Source organism: Rhizophagus irregularis, chromosome 3, assembly GCF_026210795.1.
Source record: "Rhizophagus irregularis chromosome 3, complete sequence".
Lineage (NCBI taxonomy): Eukaryota > Fungi > Glomeromycota > Glomeromycetes > Glomerales > Glomeraceae > Rhizophagus > Rhizophagus irregularis.
The window spans coordinates 4,175,956-4,195,667 of record NC_089431.1 but is presented as its reverse complement, the minus strand read 5'-3'; the positions used below and the strand labels follow the sequence as shown (position 1 = coordinate 4,195,667).

Here is a 19,712-nt window from a genome sequence, read left to right as displayed (position 1 = left end):
TGTTCGAAGAATCGATAAAAAAAACTCATTATTATTACTGCGGTCAGTAAGTCATGGGTGGACAAGCATTACGTTTGACATTTTGTCTTTTGTTTCCAGATATGTAAAAGCTGTTTTTTTTTGTAAGACTTTTTTTTTTTGAAAAATTTGCGGGAGAACTTATTACCGCAACAAAATTGTTACTACGCCTCGTGAATTATTTATATTATTGTAAATATTTATAATTCAATTGTGGGAAATTTTTTTTGTTATGATCGATAAGAGTTTCAGAGTTTCAAATTTGTAGTGACTTTTTTGTTTATGTGAAATATGTGAAAAATGCAATAAAATGTATATATATATTTGTTGATCTTTTTTAAAATATACACCCATATATAAATAAACAAACTTCACGTTCATTTTGTCATTTTGTTCAATTTTTTTACTAAACAAATAAATTTTTACTAAACAAATAAACTCTTTTTCTCTATTTTTTTTTTTCTTTTTTTTCGCGAGTTAAATAAATTTTTTTTCGAAAAAATGGACTTTAGCGAGTTTAACGTAAATAGTCCAATACCCGTCGAGTGTTACGATGAAATTTTTTATCAACTTAGAAATGATAGAAAAACATTACACAGTTGTATATTCGTAAACCGATTTTTTTGTCATTTGGCGACCCCATTATTATGGGGTAAACCTTTTGAACACATAAATTTAGATAGTCCAAAATCACCTCTTATTATAAATACATACATCAGTTCTTTAGTGGATGAAGATAAATCATATTTATTACATACGGGAATTCCTTTGGAATCACCGGAAGCGACATATTTTTATTATCCAGAATTATTGAAAAGTTTTAATTCACAAACATTTCAATCATTAATCGAGAGGTGGTTAATATTAATTGACCCATATAATTATCGAGTAAATTATCAAGATAAATTTATTTATACAAGTTATCTTGTTGGTAACTTATTATTTGCGTCGATGAAACGATTGAAATCCTTGAAATATTTTAAGTTAAACTCTCATGATAGAGTATTTTTTATTAAACATAAAGAATTTGTTTATTCTATATCTCGTTTAATAAATTTAGAAGTTACCCATTTTGTTGGAGGAAGGTATCCTAGTATTCAAAGTGATGAGGACAACCTTAATGATTTATTCATTGCTTTATCTCGTTACACTTCTTCAATTAGATTCGTTAAAATTAATATTTCATCTAATAATATCATATCATTTACCACACGGTTCATTAAAAATATTTCCGATTTTATTGCTCATCAGTTTAAAATAGAAGGTTTATCTTTTAACGAATCTTTAATTACTGAGAATTTATTTGAATTCGGAGAAATCATTAAATCTCAGGAAACCAATTTAAAATATTTGACAATTGAAGGGAAATTAAAAAATTTCGCAAGTATAATCAAACAATTACGAAATTGCACCAATTTGGAGTCGTTGATCTTTGAAAGAAAAGAAGGGGAGGAGTATATGATGGATGTTAATTGGGGATCTTGTGATATTAAAATGAGGGGAGTACCCATATTTGAAAAGTTTGGATTCAATCAATTGAACATTAAAAACATTTATTGTGTTGAAGATTGTGTAGGCGTAGATAATGAATATATTAATTGTATATACGATGAGCATCAACAACAACATCAACAACAAAAAAATGGATTCTCAGTTAGTGATGATATAGTTGCTTTTGGTCTTAAGAAAATACTCATAATGACCAAAACAAATCTACGAACATTGAATTTAGGTAGAATAAATACTTCGATCATTACAACATTAGGAAAAAATTGTCATAATTTAACACATTTATCGTGTGAATTACCGATTAAAGATTTTTGGTTGTTTATCAGGTTATTGGAGGTGTTGGGAGAGTTAGAACATCTTAAATTGAAATTGAAATTACCGCCAATGCTAAATGATAACTATATCGTGGCGTTCGCTAATTCATTACCTAGTTCTTTGAAGAAATTAGGTTTAAATCTCTGTTGTGTTGAAGAAGAATTCATCACATACTTTTTATTGAAATTATTAGAAAATATGGGCTATAACAAATTATGTGAATTATATTTTTATAATGATCAAATGATTCGAAATGATAATTTACGAATAATTTTACAATTTGCTTTAAATAGAATTAGATATTATGAAAATAGTGATTATAGAAACTTCAAATTTAAATATGTTATAGAAAATTTTAATCAAGATTTTGATCAATTTTTGATACAAAATGGGCGAGAATATATAGGCATCATACGAGAAGAAGTTTCTGATTTTTATCACCCGTTTTACGAATCTTTTGGTTTTGAGGTGTGTTAAATTTTTGATAGAATTCATTTGAAATTACTTATTAGAATCAAATAATTATAGATATTTGGGATATTTAGGATCTTTTTTAAAAAATATTATTTGGTGGGAGATTATTGAGAAATAATTATTATTATTACTATTATTAATCTTTTATTAATTATTTTATTATTATATTAAATTGGTATTTTTTGATGAATAATATATTGGTATATGTGCGTTATTTATGTTATTATCATACTTTGATCTATTCAATTAAAAATTACAATTTTTAGACGGTGTTAAAAAATAAACGCGATCACGACAAATCACTTGCCAATTAACTATTTCTTGGACATCATTACGCGAAAAATCCATTATACTATTATAGTATTTTTTCTTTGTTAACAATAATTTTCTTTTTTTTTGGTACCACCATCGCTTTTACCGATTAGCAAAACTACGTTATTATATTGCAGACCAATAATTGAAAGAAAATTTTTTTTTTTAATTTATTACTAAAAAATCATAATAATCATAATAACAAAAAAGTAAAATAATTACAAAACCTAAATTAATTTGTTCCTTGTATTTCCTTACAATTTTTACAATTTTATTATATTCCCCGAATTCTTTAAAAATGACACTTAAAAAATGTTTCGGTGATACTTCCTTTTTTCATACTTTCATTCTATGTTTCGGATACGAAATATTAAAAGCGCATGTGATTGTATGACGGGCTGCCGATCTCTTAAATAGATTTAATAAAAAAAAAAGATAATAATAATAAAAAATATTGACAATATCTTATATAAAAATTATTAAAATTGAACTTTAATCATTATTATGTTATTATTTAATCTTGACTAACCGAAAAAAAAAATTCGAATAAACAATTGAACTTATCATAAATCTATTTTTTTCTCATGAATAATATTTAACTCTATTTTTTTTGTTTTTTGTTTGTGGCTCCCATTTTTTTTTGTGACTTGGTTATTGTTTGTTATTTATATTATTTATATATTATTATTATTTAATTTTATTAAATATTCATTAAAATCCATGTATCACCTTACCAATAAAACAAGATATTTTGTATTTCGGCAGGTCATAATCAAAAGGAGTACCCGTACTAAAAAATGATTTTTTTTTTTTTTTGATTTTCTGATATAGATTTGATTTACAACAAAAGCAAATGTTTTTTTTGTAAATATATTATATATAATATATATATATCTTAATATGAATAACAAAATAGAAAAATGGAATGATCAGCACACAAAGAAATTTCTAATTGTTTAATACATAATATATTATAATATATTACTAAAAAAATGTAAAAAATGATTTATTTGATCCTCAATAATATTAATTAATTTCGAAATTAAATAATAATAATAATAATTTTTTTTTTTTAAGGAAAAGTTATAACGATACACTACTGATACATTACTTTGACAAAGAATTTTTTTTTGTCTTTTTTTTTTTTTTGATTTTATCATTTGAGTAACAAAAAATTTATTTCAGATTAACAAGTTTGAAAACTGGTTTAAAAATGGCAATTTTTAAGAACCGGTTAAAAAAAACTTTAACACTTAAGTGAACCTTTTTTTGGTTAAGTTTTGGGCTGATTTTACTTTTTTTTTTTATCGGTTTAGAACATTTTTGGACAGATAATACAGATAATATAGGGTTAAAAAAAACAAAAGAAATAAGGCAATATAGGCAATACAATTAGTGTATCAAATTTAGTTGATATTTACCTTAATATTAGCCGTAAAATTTGGATATCCACATGAAAATTTTAATAAAAAATTAATTATGTGTAAAATTTTGTACCGCGTTAAAAATAAAAACCTTCCAAAAATCGATCGCCTCAGCGTAACGTGCGTAACAGCGATTAAATCAGAATAATTGTATTATATTAAAAAAAACTTGTCACAAGAATCTGCAGTACCGCTTTTTTTAAAATATGTAATAGTTATTTTGAGAATGTGTGTTATATATAAAATCCCTACTTTTTTTTTCGACTTATCTCAAAATTAAATCTTATTTTAATGATCAATTTGGAGAGTAATGAATCGAAAGCCATAATAGCCCGATGCTCAAGCAAAAATTTATATTCAAACTCCTTAGTTCCTGATAATATAATTAATTCATAGAAATACGTACTCAATCTCGGAGTATGGTAGTTAATTTGAGCTGGAATTAAAGTATACATCAAGTTTTGGCCTAAATCAAAGAATTTTTTCTAATTCCGCCCTAAATCACGTGTTAAATAAACCTTTTGACCAGCCTTATTTGTGGATTTTATTACTCCAAATCTTTCACACCTTTTCGAATGTGCGTCAAATTAACTAATTTGCCTTTCCATACACTCAATTAAACTTTTACTGGTCAGATCTTAATATTTTGATCTTGATTATTAACACACCAAAAGCTGTCGTTTATAAATTAAATAATATGTATATAATGATGATTTGATTTTTATTATAATTACAGTGAATCTATATAATATAGATATATATTACTACTAAAATGAAAATACTATAAATATATATAATATACTCATAATGCCATTGATTGATAAATTATAATTCTTCTACATTTTGTCGACTATGATGCTACAATTATTGCCGTTGTATTTATTGTTGTGTCTGTTGCTGTTGTATCTGTTGCTGTTGTATCTGTTGTTGCTGTGTCTGTTGCGGTTGTATCTGTTGCGGTTGTATCTGTTGCGGTTGTATCTGTTGCTGTTGTATCTGTTGCGGTTGTATCTGTTGCGGTTGTATCGGTTGTAGTTGTATCTGTTGCGGTTGTATCGGTTGCTGTTGCTGTCGAAATAATCCGAAATAACAAATAAATCCAATAAATAAAAATATACAACTAACCAAGATAAATGATATTTGAACTATATACGGATGTATTGATTCTTTATCAGGGACAAATGATAATGCAATAAATAGAAATCCCGAAACTATAAACAAATGAATTATTGAACGTGGTACTTTGAATGGAGGGTTACCAGGATATCTTTTTCGTGTTTTCTAAAAATTTTTTTTTTAAAAAAAAAATGAATAAAAAATAACAATAAATGTTAAATAATAAAAAAAAAAATGAATTTGAATTATGCTTACAACTAAACCCAAGCTTGTAACAATGTAAAATATCCAGACAGAAAAAGTTGCTATTGAAGTGAATAGCACGAAACTATCAACTTGTATTGATCCACCAACGATTAATATAATGAATATACACCATACAAGTTGCGCTAATAACGCGTTAACTGGCGTATATTCAGTATATCGCATATTTTCCCCTCTTTGCCCTTGCTGATTTATCTCCCTTTCTCTCCACTTTACTAATTGTGGTGAAAAGATTGGAAAAAAATTTGATTTCGCCGCTGACACAATAACTCTTGATCCACTAATCAAAAAAAAATTTTTTAATATGTTTTTTTTTTAAAAAAAAAAAATTTTTAAAAATGAAAAATTTACACTAAATACCTCCAAACACTTGTTGCAGCAGTACCAACAGCAGAAAGAACAACAAAAAGTGATAATACCCTTGCAGCAACATTACTGTCAAAAAAAATACTTTTAAAGAAATCTGCTGTAATTGTCTCATTAAAATGTTCGGTTTTTGTTATAACATCAGATGGTAAAGCAGTAATAAATGCAACATTTGCCAATAAATCTGATAAAAGTAAGTGATTAGATAAAAGATACAACGTTTTGTTCAAAAAAAAAATACTTTTAAAAAAAAACTTACATAATATCGTTACAATTACAATACTAGAAATATTGCTAAGTTTTAATTTTACTTCAGGATTTCTAAATTCATCTAAAGAATAATTTAGAGTGTTCCATCCGTTATAACTAAATAAAATTTGAATAATTGCAATAGGATAAGAATTAACGGCTGTATTGATCGAATTATCATCTAAAGGTTTCTTCCAATTTTCGTTATTATGATACTTTGATATTCCACCCAATGCAATTACCAATATCACGATCATTTTAGTTATTGCAAGACCATGATTTATCTTATTTGCCAATTTTCTATTTAACAAATGATATCCTGTTATTAATAACAAAAAAAAAATTGCTATCAATTTCAATATCCTATGAATAAGAGAAATTATTTAAGGATTTTAAATAATGAAAATAAAAAGAATTTACAGATTGTATATAAATTTAAAATAAATACCAGTAAGGTTTAAATTTGTTTTGCCAACCATTTAAGAGTGGATCTATTTTGTCATCTCCATCCAATGGAGAGGTTCCAACAAACATATACCATGTATATTGCGCAGCAGACTGTAATACTGCGCATATAATCACGGGTCGAATCACGCTAAATAATACCATGATAAATTAATTATATGGAGAGTTTATAAATTTTTTTTACGAAAATAATTATTATACTCACAATATGAACATGAAGCTAAAAAGGTAGCTTGCCATTAATGGTGGTGATGGATATGCTTTTTCCAAATAAATTTTTTCTCCACCATTATCTCTATGTAGGGCTCCATACTTTTTTTTTTTAAACCAGAGAACAGTTAAATCGACATAATTTTTTTTTTAAAAAAAAATTCATTTATATATAGACAATGTTGTTTACCTCGGTATAAATAAGGGAACCAAATAGACTTACAATCCCACCGGCTAGCCATAATAATATAACGACATGAGGCGTTTTTACCTGTTTCCAAACAATTCCGGGAGTTGTAAAAATGCCTGCATATATATTTTAAAATCATTTTTTTAAATCTAGTATTGATATTCCTTTTTTAAAATCAGTAAATATAAATATACAAACCAACTCCTATTATATTATTAACGTTCATTCCTATACCATAAATCACGCCTAATAATTCCATACTTTCACCTTGATTATTTTCATCTAAATTTGCCATCTCAAAATATTTTTTGTTTTTTTTTAGATCTTTTTTTTTTTGGTAAAGAATTAAATTTTTGGTAAAGAATTAAATTAAACTGAAATGTTCGGGATAATCATATTCTTTATATTTATAACTTATATTTTACTTTCAAATCGTAAGATGTAATACTTTTAACACAAAGGGGTATGGTTAGATCGTATAGGATTCTTTTACTTTTAATTTGTAAAACCTAGCGATTTTTAACAAAAGGAAGTCTTTAATCATTGTTTGTGTGTACTGCATATCCGGACTCCAGAGACAAAGATTTTTTACTCTATGAAATTTTCCATTCATAGGAATTTAACTTAAATGATAATCTTTTTTTGGTATAAATGCAATCATAATAGATTCCCATTTTGGAATGTTTATTGAATTCATTCGTGGCTTTTTTCAGCCGGCTGGCGTGATTATTTATTGAATTGTCCAGTTACCCTTTTTTGGTTGATTTAAATAATAATTTTTTAAAAGTTGTAAGTAAATAATACAATGAATTAATGATATATTTTCCCGAAAAAAATATATAGTATATGTATATATAAATAGAATTAAATTTTCAATCATCATCAAAACCATTAAAATATTTAATAAAATATCACAAATATAAAGTAATAATTGTCAAAACATATAATATAGTGATGAAAAAATTCAATGACGAAATATAACAATATAATACAAAGAAAATCACACTTGGTTACTCCGTGATTAAATAAATAATATACGCCAATTTTTTCATTCATGTAATTTCTAAAAATGTACTACCCATATTTTTGAGGATTTACAATTCTCCACATTGTTTAATTACCAGTACATGTGTCCCAATGCGTCTTTCTCTTATCAAGTAGACCAATCAAATATTGCTTTAGCGTTGAAGATCAAAAGGAATATTTATTAGCGATAAAATTATTACTTATTCATAGAAATTCATCACTGTTTATGAGTTCTTCGCTTTTAAAGATGAATTCGATGATTTAATTTATAAAACTTTCTTTCTAGTCATAAACAAAAAATATATATATTCTGTAACCGATTATTGCCGTTTTCAGAAATGTTGACATTAGAATGTCGATCATTTCTATAAATCGAACACACCGAACACACACCGAACACAGCAATTAAAATTAAAAAAAAACAAATTTTCCTTTAAAAAAAGCAAAATTAAAACTTTAGTAATATATTTTTAGGTAGTGTGCATAAAAAAATGTATAAAAATTATATTATTTGCATATATGTATTCACTTGTATTTGCTTGTATTTGCCAATGTTCGGTGTGTTTGGTGTGTTCGTTTGTGTTCGGTGTGTGTTCGGTACAAATTTTCATATTTTCAATTTTATTCATATCTAAAAAGTGACAAAAATAGTTTTTATATAAAGTTATGCATGAATACTTCAAGTTTGCATAATTTTTTGTATGTGTTCACGGTGTGTTCGGTGTGTTCGGTGTGTTCGGTATAAAATGGTCAAAATTTCAGATTGTCAACATTTCTGAAAACGGCAATAATTCTTAAAAATTTTTTTACATATTTTTTTATTGTTTTAAAAAAAAAAGAAAAAAAATTTAATAAAATAAAATATAATTATACTACAAATAATAAGAGTAAATTAAGTAAATTAAATAAATTTTTTAACTGTTAATACCGATACTTAGTATTTTACAATTTGAAATATTTCATATTCTTCTACAGAAAATTCACTTTCGGTTTCCCTAATAAGCCTCTCATAAGAACTTTTTTCACAATAACTTTCACAATAACCAGAAGAACTCTCTTCGCCTGACAAAATAAGGTCACCATTACCAAACGAAGGACCGCAGGTAGGGTTATTAAGTATGGCATACTCTTCATCCATTACACGACTTAAAATAAAATTTTCAATACCATCATTATTCTTAAAGGAGAATATGAAACTATTTCTAGTAGTGCTAAAACGGTAACCAGATTTCCACGTGGCTGGATTATACCCTCCAAGAATTTCATTACTTTGCTTCACTTTAACAATTACTACAATATTAGTTTGATCATCACACACCTCGTGAAATTTACGAGACGTAAACCCATCACGAGATCCACGAAGAATTAATTTGAATCCATATGAAGAAGTCAGTTTATCCGTAATTTCTAATCTATCAATCCATTTCGATATTAATTCAGCATGTTGTGATGTAATAACTTTAGAATCAATATGTTTTGAACTATTAGAATTACGAGGGTTTGATTTATCAGGTTTACTATCAGGATGTAAATCTAAAAATGTATCCAATAAATCCTTATATAATTCCTTTGGTAAAATTTTCTTATAAGGTAATACTTTTTTCGAAAATTCCTTACAGGTTAAATCGTAAAATCTAATAAAAGGAATATACGATTTTAAGGTATTTTTCAATAAACTAAAATCATCCTTCGAAAAATTTGCAGGATCAGATGGAAGTTCCGGATTTTGTGCAAGTCCCCAATTAAGAACATGTTCCCAAATTTCAATTTCACTCATTCGAAGATTTTCATTTTGAATAAGCGAGACCAAAACTTTTTCTGGAATTGAAGAAAAATTTTGTGATTCAAACATCCTTTCTGGTTCCTTTGAAATAAGTTTATTACAGTAATTTTGAAGTTCCAAGAGAGATTCATTTTCAAAACTCGTCCTATATATAAGGTTAAAATTTTTCTCCATCCAATCGGATTTGTTTTTAATTAAAAATGATTGTAAATAGATTATTAATTCCTTAAGGTTAAGTTGAACAGCCGCCACCAAGATTTTGATGATATCTGCAGTATCATATTCCTTTAAAGAAAGCCTCCCCCCATAAATATACCTAAAATAAAAAAAAAGAAAAAAAAGTTTTTTACTTAATATTAAAAAAAAAATATTGTAAAATATTAATTAAATTATTTTATAGTTTTAATTCTCCTTTCACCTTAAAATTATATGAAAAATTTCTGGTAAAATATTTGGTAATTTAATATGTACCAAGTTTCCATCATTGTACTTTTTATTAGTTGATAAAATTCTTCGCAAATAAGGAGAACGACGATTTAAAATAACCATATGAGCACGAAAAATTTTTACGTAGGGATCTTTACCAACTTCAATAGTTATATCATAATATTCGTCTTCGTCCAAACTTTCAAGTAAATTTTGAGATAATTGAGGCAAAAACTCATAATCCTTTAAATCCATTATCATGTTTCGTTTATAGTTGTGGTTTAAACTTTTTTTTGGTTTTTTTAGGGGAGTTTGTGTGGCGTACTATTTATACTTAAATTCCTTTATCACGTGATCCAACCTCCCGTATCATTCAGATCATTCATTCATTTCCATCGAACGAATTGCATTGAATCTTTTTTTTTTTTTAAAAAAAAAAACAAAGGGATAATGATTATTAAAGCGAATTTGCAGAAAGTTCTATACCGACTGACCCATAATATTAAATTTTCTTTAATTAAGATATCAACTTCATTACAACGATGTGCGATCTTGATTTCCCGATTCAGAAAAAAAGATTTATAAGGTTGACAATTACCATACTACCCTACCATACACGATCACGTTTGTTTTTCTTTTTTCTTCAAAACAACAATCTCCTCAATATAATGGTTGATAATAAATTCTTACCAAAATTATTACAAGACTTACTTGAAATATTAGATGATGACGAATATTATGATATTACTATTGAAGTTGGTGATGACCCTGACGTAAAAATATTTAAAGCTCATATGGTAATTTTAAACCTTATTTACGAAAAATTTTGTCAGTTAATAAGAAAAATGATGGAATTTTGGTCCATATTAAATTACCAAATATTTTACCAGAAATTTTTCACATAATCTTGAGGTAAGAGGACGTACTATATGTGAATTTATATAAGAATTTATTTTTAAAAGATTTTTGAAATTCAGGTATCTTTATGGGGGAAACTTCCTTTGGAAGAATATGATATTTTAGATATCATTAAAATATTGGTTGCTGCGAACAAACTTAATATTCAAGAATTAGTTAGTTATTTACAATCTTCTCTTATTGAAAACTATACAAATGGGATGGAACAAAATTTTACCTTGATATATCGAACGAGTTTTGAAAATGATTCTTTTTTGGAACTTCAAAAATACTGTAATGATTTAATGTCCAAAGAACCGGATAGGATATTTAATTCATTAAGTTTCACTTCGATACCAGAAAATATTTTGATCTCGCTTATTCAAAATGAAAATCTTCAGATGAACGAAGTTCAAGTATGGGAACATGCACTTAAATGGGGTCATGCTCAAAATCAGGAACTATCAACTGATCCTACAAACTTATCAAAAAATGATTTCTATATTTTAAAGGATACTTTACGACAATGTATTCCTCTTATTAAATTTTATAATTTTACTTCTAAAGAATTTTTGGAAAAAGTGTTACCTTACAAAAAAATTTTACCAAAAGATTTGTATAAGGATTTATTAAGAAATCATTTAAGTGTGCATCCTGATAACAAGCCAATCGGTAAATCAAAACTTCGTAAAAATATTGATTCAAAAATTATTACGCTTCAACATACTGAATTAATCTCAAAATGGATCAATGGGTTACAAATTACTGATAAATTGAATTCTACATATGAATTCAAATTAATACTTCGTGGATCTCGTGATGGATTTTCACCAAAAAAATTTCATGAAATTTGTGTTAATAGATTTTATACGGTATCAATTATTAAAGTAAAAGATAGTGATGAAATTCTTGGAGGATATAATCCAATAACGTGGAATTCTAATATTAATAGTTATGGTGTCACTAATAATAGCTTTTTATTTTCTTTTAAGAATAATGATAACCTTGAAGATCATATTTTAAGTCGTATAAAAGATGGAAATTTCGCCATATTTAATAATCCTAATTATGGACCATCATTTGGTAATGGGGACATTATTTTATCATTAAATAATTTATATAGAAGTAGTAGTTGTATAAAAAATTCTTATAAGGAATCGATCAGAGAAACTGATGGTGATTTTTTTATAGAAGAATACGAAGTTTTCTTGGTAATCAAAAATTGATAATTAATTTAGTGTGTTTATGTTATATAGTTTTCTTGTATTTACACGTAGAAATTCAGGATCATTTCGTTGTTATGTATATTTCTTAATTTGTATTTTTTTTTTAAAAAAAAACAAAAATTATCTAATGAACTGCTTGCATTTGAGGGGCGAGAAACGAAATTATTTGGTTATTTTGACATTTTATTTTCAATTGAATTGTTCAATTTTCAACATTACATCAAATGATAACAAATATTTACGAACGAAACATCATGATCGTTAACGATCAGAAAATACGGCTACTGCATTTCTATCTAATAATTCATCTCGTCCTATCTTAGATGGCTTAGATGGCGGTCCAAATCGGATAATATCACGATATAAATTTTCACGTTTATATTTACGGATTTACCACAATGTGGAACACTATGTGTTTGATTTTTTACAACAGAGAAACAGGTAACCTTTGCCACAATACAATGCTATAATAATGACAAATTACCATTAATCTTTCATTGTTTTATCAAATCTAATTGGGCTTATAATCCGGATTTACAATGTTGTGCAACTATGATTTCCTGATTTATTGCCAATTTACCTTTGATCAAATTATAATTTTCCTTTTTCCCAGAAAAAAAAAAAGAGAAAGAGAAGAAAATAATTATAATAAACAATAAATTTTTACCAAAATTATTTTTGCCAAAATTATCTCAGAATTATCTCGAAAGTTTGAATGACAACGAATACTGTGATATTACCATTGAAGTTGGTAATGATCCTAACGTAAAAATCTTTCAAGCTCATAAAGTTATTTTAAATCATCATTCACCTCATTTACGAAGAATTTTAAAGAATAATGATGAAAATTTGGTACATATTAAATTACCAAATATTTTACCCGATATTTTTCAAACAATTTTAAGGTGGGAAAGAATTTTTAATAATTTATGATGTTATTTAATAATTAAATTTTTTTTTTAAAAAATTTTTTTTTTCACCGATTTCGATTTTTAAGGTATATTTATGGAGGAAGACTTCCATTAGAGGAACATGATGCTAATGATATCATTAAAATCTTAGTTGCTGCTAATGAATTAAGTCTTCAAGAATTAGTTAATTATTTACAATCTTTTTTGATTGAAAAATATGCAAATTGGTTGGGACAAAATTTTAACATGATATATCAAACATTATTTGAAAATGATTCGTTTTTAGAACTTCAAAAATTTTGTACCGATTTAATATCTAAAGAACCGGATAAAATATTTAATTCAATGGATTTCTCTTTAATTTCGGAAAAAATTTTGATCACACTTATTCAAAATGATAATTTTCAAATGGGTGAAGTTCATGTATGGGAACACGTACTTAAATGGGGACATGCACAAAATCCAGGAATTCCTTCTGATCCTACAAATTTCTCAAAAGATGATTTCAATATATTATAAAATACTTTACAACAATATATTCCTTTTATAAGATTTTATAATTTAAGTTCCAAGGAATTTTTAGATAAAGTATTACCTTATAAAAAAATTTTATCGAAAGAATTATATAAGGATTTATTAATAAATCATTTAAGTTTACATCCTAATAGTAAACCAAGACCACATGTAACTAGAGAAATGAATTTAAAAATATTGATTCTAAAATTATTACGCATCAACATGCTGAATTAATCTCAAAGTGGATTGATGAATTAAATATTACAAATATTACAAATATTACAGATAATACAGATAATACAAATAAGATAATTTCATACGAATTCAATTTAATGCTTCGTGGATCTCGTGATGGGTTTACACCTATTAAATTTCATGAAATTTGTGATAATCAATCTAATACCGTAACAATTATTAAGGTTAAAAATAGTAATGAAATTCTTGGAGGGTATAATCCAACAATTTGGGAACTCAATTATAATTATAGCACTGCTAATAGTTTTATATTCTCTTTTAAAAATGATAATGATAATAGTGATAATATTGGAAATTATATTTTAAGTTATGTTTTTGATGAATATAGTGCTATATTAATAATGGACCATCATTTGGTAATTGGTAGTAATGATCTTATTTTGAGGGGTGAGGATTTTAATTCTTATAAAACTAGTTACTTTAAACAAAAATCTTATGAAAAATCGATCAGAGAAATTGGAGGTAAATTTTCTGTAGAAGAATATGAGATATTTCAAATTGTAATTGAATAATGTTACTTATTTATTTTATATAAGTATTATTCTTTTTATTCGAATGGTTGATCAAGTTTCCGACAGCTCGGGAGAATGGTATGCTGAATTCCTGAGCAGTTTCATAATTTCGTCTCGGTTATAATTTGTGGTCCGGGAATCATTCAAATTAAATAAATTTTCTGCGGCTCTTATGGTTATGGTTAATAAAGAGATATTATTTTTTATGAATTTATGAAAAGTTAAAAATTATGGTGCAACTGTTACCGTATTATAATATAAAGAATAAATTTTCGTGTATTAAAGATACTGTACTGCGAAATTTATTAATGTTGATGTTTTATCTAAAAGATCATTCCCTTGGTAAAACAAAATGTACTGTATATAAATGACGAGTTAATTGAGATAATTATTAAATATAAGTCGTATTGGAAAATTTAGTTTGATTACTTTTAAAAAAGAGTTTATGTTTTAAATCTATATGCTGTATCACAAAATTAATTTTGATCGCGCGTGACATTGCGTAAAAAATTGCGGGGTAACGCTAGGGTAGTTTTAGATTAGTTAGGCTTAGAAATAATTGGTATTTACTTATTATTTTTTTGTTATTAATTTCTCTATTCCTTACGCCTGGTTAGACAAACTACACGAATCATGGATGAAAGATACAATACCGGATTTCATAGTTCCTTACAGGTGAATTTTTACGTGAAAAAAATATAAATGGGGTAGTGAAATTATCATTGGCTGCCCTGGAAAATAATAAAAAGAATCCTTGAATTGAAAGAGGTATCGTTCGTGATTTAACAAAACATATTTTATACAAATTGTAATGTCTTATAGCCATTTGGGCAAAATGGTGACTCCACCCGATTCTTATCATCAGTGTGTGGGATGTAATAGCGGAATAGCCTGCCTTGGAAGTACAGTATAAGTCGACCTCCAAAAAAGTAAAAATGCAATTACATGGTAAATCCTCTGAATAAAAAACTCGAAAGTCAAACTGCGTACTTGGAGAAAATGCTGTCGGTCTTGTAGACAAGATTATGGAAACGGAGAAGAATTCATTAGCTCGTCCGTCCACGATAAATCTCACATTTTCCATCCGGAGAGGGAGCATCAAGAATTACTTTTTGATATCACTTCGTGGAGAGATGGGAAGTACTGTACGAAAGAAGAGAGAAAATTGAAATACCAAATTATCAAACGAGCAGCGAATAGGAGAGATAAAATGATGAGGACATTATTTTTAAATGTCAAAACCAAGGAAAAAATGGAAGATTGCGCAAATTCCTGGGGCCATTGTGCAGAAGTGGTACCCTTGAGGGAAGAAAACTCCTGACGTCATGCTACATTGTACTCACCTAATTGGAGAAATAATTCCTCCATGCCTTCATTATCAGACAATAATAGATTCGACACATCTTGCAATAATCCACCCTTGGTAGCCGAAATGACCGCAAATGAATCAGACGGTATAAAAATACACAGTGATGATCAAATAATGGTATCCGTAGACGTAGACTGTAGTTACTTAATGGAAGTGCACTATGCGGTTTCAATCGTATAATTATTATTGGAAAATCTTACTCTGGTTTACGTTTTTGGATTGCTATGAGCATGTATTCAAATGGGATTCTCTGCTGAATGGCATATTAGTATTTATGGAGGATTTTTTTCAAAGCAGTATCAGAGAAGCCTTGTGAAATTTTATGGGCGTACTAGAAGATGGAACTGTATGGGAGTTCAAATCTGGTACTTACACATATTTTGTTTTGTTCTTTATCTAAATGTAGCAATTTCTTTTCTTCTAGATTCGGGTTTACCAGAATAAGAAACAAAAAGTGACATTGATATCATTGATATGCATATTCTGGATTTTTATATTTATAATAATCATATTGGGCTTAAATAGTTATTGCTTTTTCATTCTTTGTAATTATAATATATTTACTTTAACGTATATAATTAATTATTCTATTAAAATAATCGTCTATTGTAAAAAGTGGTTTATTGTTTTCCCTCTCACTCTCATTTTCCTCTTTCCTCTCGTTTTTCCTTTCCCTTTCGTTTTCCCCTTTCCCTCCTGATCAATGTTTCTTCTGCACCTCAAACGTGGTGATCAGGTGACAACAAGTTTTTAAAAGACTTGCATAACATTTATCTATGACTAATATTTAACTATTAATAATTTCTACCCTCTATAGTATAAAATAAAAAATCTATAAATTTATATCTGATATACAGAAAAAAATAAAATTCAAGGATTATTAAAATCGATATCAAGTTCAAATTCCAGAGTGATGTAATCTATATTCAATTAAAAAATAAATGGTTATAACATATAAAAGCATTCATTACTAAGATATTATTAAAAACACCAATAAACTATTTACACTATTTACCTTTATTATGAGGTTTATGGGATTGATTAAAATTCACATTAACATCAAATTCAATTTCGTTCGTAAGATATTCTAGAGAAACATATAAAAGTGTAAATTTTAAAAAATACTAATAAATTCGTTAATTAATAATAATTATTTACCATTAATTTCATTTTCACATAAATTTTTCTTTTTGATACATTGACCTATAAAGTTTTTGATTTATTGGAAGTTTGTTTAGTTAATTACAGAATAAAACCATAAATTTTATTATCCATAATACCATCGTCATCATTTTTTGTAACTAGATCTTCAAACTTTCTTTTACCTTTAAAAGAAATAATGATTATTAATAATAACATAAATAAACAAAATTAAATAATTTATAATAAATAATATTATAATTGTTTACCAGTTTCTAAATTTGTAGACAGCAGACTTCTTGAACTCCTTAAAGACATTGCGGAATGAATCATTTTATTTAAAGGTCTACTCCTATAAACAGCACCTGAATGATTAGTTGTTACAGGACCAATATCTGATGATTTTACAATTTCAATTATCAAACCCGACATATTAAGAAGTTTTTTAAATATATAAATGGCTGTTGGCCTTTTCTCCGGATCAGAATGCCAGCATTCTTTCATTAATTCAATATATTCTTCAGGTGCATTTGTGACAATTGGTGGTCGTAAACCATCACAAATATCAATAATAAGATATGTATTATGATTTCGATCCCAAAAAGGTCTTCTACCTGTCATAAGCTCCCACATAATCATTCCAAAACTATATATATCTGAAGCTTTTGTATATTTTTGTCCTTGAAAAATCTCTGGTGCCATATAAGGAATAATACCATAATTCTCATTATTATCTGTAGATTCAGTTGCAGATTTACTTATTCCCAGATCACCTATATATGCAAACCTTCCACTTATAAAGATATTTCCACTATGTAAATCTCTGTGAATAATATCTGAATTATGGATATTATTAAGTGCATATATTATACGACGTAATTTAAACAACTTTGTATCCCAACAAATATTATAAAAATCATTACTTATGTAGCGTATCAAGTCACCTAAGTCATAATATGGCATAATAATCATAATATCCTTGGTAATAGGATCTTGAGTAATTCCAAAATATTGGCAAATGAATTCATTAGAAGTTTCTCTATTTGAATAAATCTGATAAAATACCTTGAGCTAAATAAAAAATCCTTAATTTAACATCATTGTTATATTGAATATTTAAAATATTACATGTACTGTACCTCATTTAGTTCCTTTGGTGTAAAGTTTTCAGAATTGTGAAGTTTTTTGAGAACAACAGTATAATTATTATTACGAGAAATATTCGCACCATCACGTATATACCAACCTTTGATTGGACCATCAACCCAAGTAGCTTTATAAATTTTACTAAATCCTCCTTCAGCAATAAATTCTATATTTTTGAATTGATTATAGGGAACAAACTCCATTTTTCCATCTCGGGATGAATAATTGATTTGTGTATATTTGATAAAATTATCAATAACCTTATTTCCACTTGATTTAAAAGCTATTTTTGATTTGTAACACATGCGACAAATCTGATAATCAGCAAATGGTTTTCTTTTATAACATTCATTACATTTTTTATATGTTTTTCTATTTTGTTTAACCGTGGTTTGTGCTGGTTGACATAAATGCATATTATCTGATAGTAAAAAGTCAATTTTATGTTTATAATTTGTTAATTGTTCCATCATATATTAATTTGTTTTGAAAAAAATTAGGTTTATTTTGAGGCATTTGAGAATGTAGTCCAATTTATAAATTTATTTTCAATAATAAATTTATATAAATTTTACAAATAATTCTTCGTGGAAGTTTTTAACCCAAAAAGTTAATAACTAATTTAAAAAATGTATCTTGGAAAATGAAAGAATTCCTTCAAAGAATGCTCATATGTACTCTCATGTACAATACGTAGGACAATTATAATGTGGCGTAAGTACAAATTCAGTTGTAATTCCAACGAACAAAGTAAAAAAATTTTCTCATTCTTTTCTAGATGCAGTTCTAGAAAAATTCTACAGAGATTAAGATTATGTACTGCGTGGATCTGGATATAAGAACTCCTTAATGATTTTTAACATGAAAAAATAAAAAAGCATGATGTAAACAAAGTAAAAATGTTACATAATTACATAATGATGTAATGCCGCAGTCTCTAACATGATTAAAGCAGTAAATGTGGTCAAAGCACATATGACCTAAACGATATCACGAATCAGTATGTCTGCACATGAAATAACTGATCCTGCCAGAAACAACTGATCTTGAACAACTGATCTTGCCCGCCGCTGAATTTTATTACATGATTCTATTCGGAAAGAAATCAAATTATACTCTGATTGGTTATTGGTAAAAAAATTTTTTCTCAAAATTCTGCTTTTGAGGTAAAAACCTCATCAAGAGGAGTAAGGTAAAGGAAAGGGAAATAGTAGCAGGATACATCACGGCGGATTTATGAAATACCCTAAATTTGTCCGTCATGTCAAATTAAATAAATATTTGACAGTCTTTTAGTCACCAAATTTCCCAAATTTATTAGTGAACAGTCAAAAATGAGCCCTAAAAAAATTTTTTGTACCCCAAATCTTGCGTCTAACCAATTATTCCGTTACCTAACCAATTTTTCCAGTGTTAAAGGTGCGTCACATTTGACATTTTTTAGGAATGTTTCTGTAAGTCAATTTTAATTCCCGAGGGCGCAGCAGGGTTTTTGCCAAATTTCATAAATCCGCCGCAATGAATTATGTAGCACGCATGAATTATTTTCATTTTGAGGGTTTTTTTTTGTTATATAATTATCTATTAATTAAC

At 26.9% G+C, this 19,712-nt stretch overlaps 6 protein-coding genes across 6 annotated transcripts, besides 3 other annotated features; 4 read left to right on the top strand and 2 right to left on the bottom strand.

The window, feature by feature from the left end:
* Nucleotides 1–519: 519 nt before the first annotated feature.
* Nucleotides 520–2,641, top strand: OCT59_021037 (uncharacterized protein; the record flags this gene model as incomplete). The annotated part of the gene is made up of 1 exon (XM_066149585.1): nt 520–2,641. The coding sequence occupies one exon, from the start codon at nt 520–522 to the stop codon at nt 2,317–2,319; it is 1,800 nt and encodes a 599-aa protein (XP_065990475.1). The 3' UTR covers nt 2,320–2,641.
* Nucleotides 2,642–4,931: 2,290 nt separating this feature from the next.
* Nucleotides 4,932–7,207, bottom strand: OCT59_021036 (uncharacterized protein; the record flags this gene model as incomplete). The annotated part of the gene is made up of 8 exons (XM_025320782.2): nt 4,932–5,333; nt 5,424–5,712; nt 5,793–5,982; nt 6,058–6,410; nt 6,496–6,642; nt 6,718–6,824; nt 6,913–7,028; nt 7,111–7,207. 8 exons carry the CDS (start codon nt 7,205–7,207, stop codon nt 4,932–4,934), a joined length of 1,701 nt encoding a protein of 566 aa, XP_025170527.1.
* Nucleotides 7,208–8,755: 1,548 nt separating this feature from the next.
* On the bottom strand, nt 8,756–10,408 carry OCT59_021035 (uncharacterized protein; the record flags this gene model as incomplete). The annotated part of the gene is made up of 2 exons (XM_066149583.1): nt 8,756–10,037; nt 10,140–10,408. 2 exons carry the CDS (start codon nt 10,406–10,408, stop codon nt 8,873–8,875), a joined length of 1,434 nt encoding a protein of 477 aa, XP_065990474.1. The 3' UTR covers nt 8,756–8,872.
* A 407-nt stretch (nt 10,409–10,815) lies between these two features.
* On the top strand, nt 10,816–13,700 carry OCT59_021034 (uncharacterized protein; the record flags this gene model as incomplete). The annotated part of the gene is made up of 5 exons (XM_066149582.1): nt 10,816–10,979; nt 11,038–11,059; nt 11,125–12,255; nt 12,967–13,175; nt 13,268–13,700. The coding sequence occupies 5 exons, from the start codon at nt 10,816–10,818 to the stop codon at nt 13,698–13,700; spliced, it is 1,959 nt and encodes a 652-aa protein (XP_065990473.1).
* A 329-nt stretch (nt 13,701–14,029) lies between these two features.
* OCT59_021033 (uncharacterized protein) lies at nt 14,030–14,464 on the top strand (the record flags this gene model as incomplete). The annotated part of the gene is made up of 1 exon (XM_066149581.1): nt 14,030–14,464. The coding sequence occupies one exon, from the start codon at nt 14,030–14,032 to the stop codon at nt 14,462–14,464; it is 435 nt and encodes a 144-aa protein (XP_065990472.1).
* Nucleotides 14,465–15,275: 811 nt separating this feature from the next.
* On the top strand, nt 15,276–15,785 carry OCT59_021032 (uncharacterized protein; the record flags this gene model as incomplete). The annotated part of the gene is made up of 2 exons (XM_066149580.1): nt 15,276–15,366; nt 15,442–15,785. The coding sequence occupies 2 exons, from the start codon at nt 15,276–15,278 to the stop codon at nt 15,783–15,785; spliced, it is 435 nt and encodes a 144-aa protein (XP_065990471.1).
* Nucleotides 15,786–17,703: 1,918 nt separating this feature from the next.
* Nucleotides 17,704–17,707: a sequence feature (Short protein (OCT59_021031, UZO02552.1) was converted to a misc_feature.).
* A 53-nt stretch (nt 17,708–17,760) lies between these two features.
* Nucleotides 17,761–17,809: a sequence feature (Short protein (OCT59_021031, UZO02552.1) was converted to a misc_feature.).
* A 696-nt stretch (nt 17,810–18,505) lies between these two features.
* Nucleotides 18,506–18,527: a sequence feature (Short protein (OCT59_021031, UZO02552.1) was converted to a misc_feature.).
* Between the last annotated feature and the right edge of the window lie 1,185 nt (nt 18,528–19,712).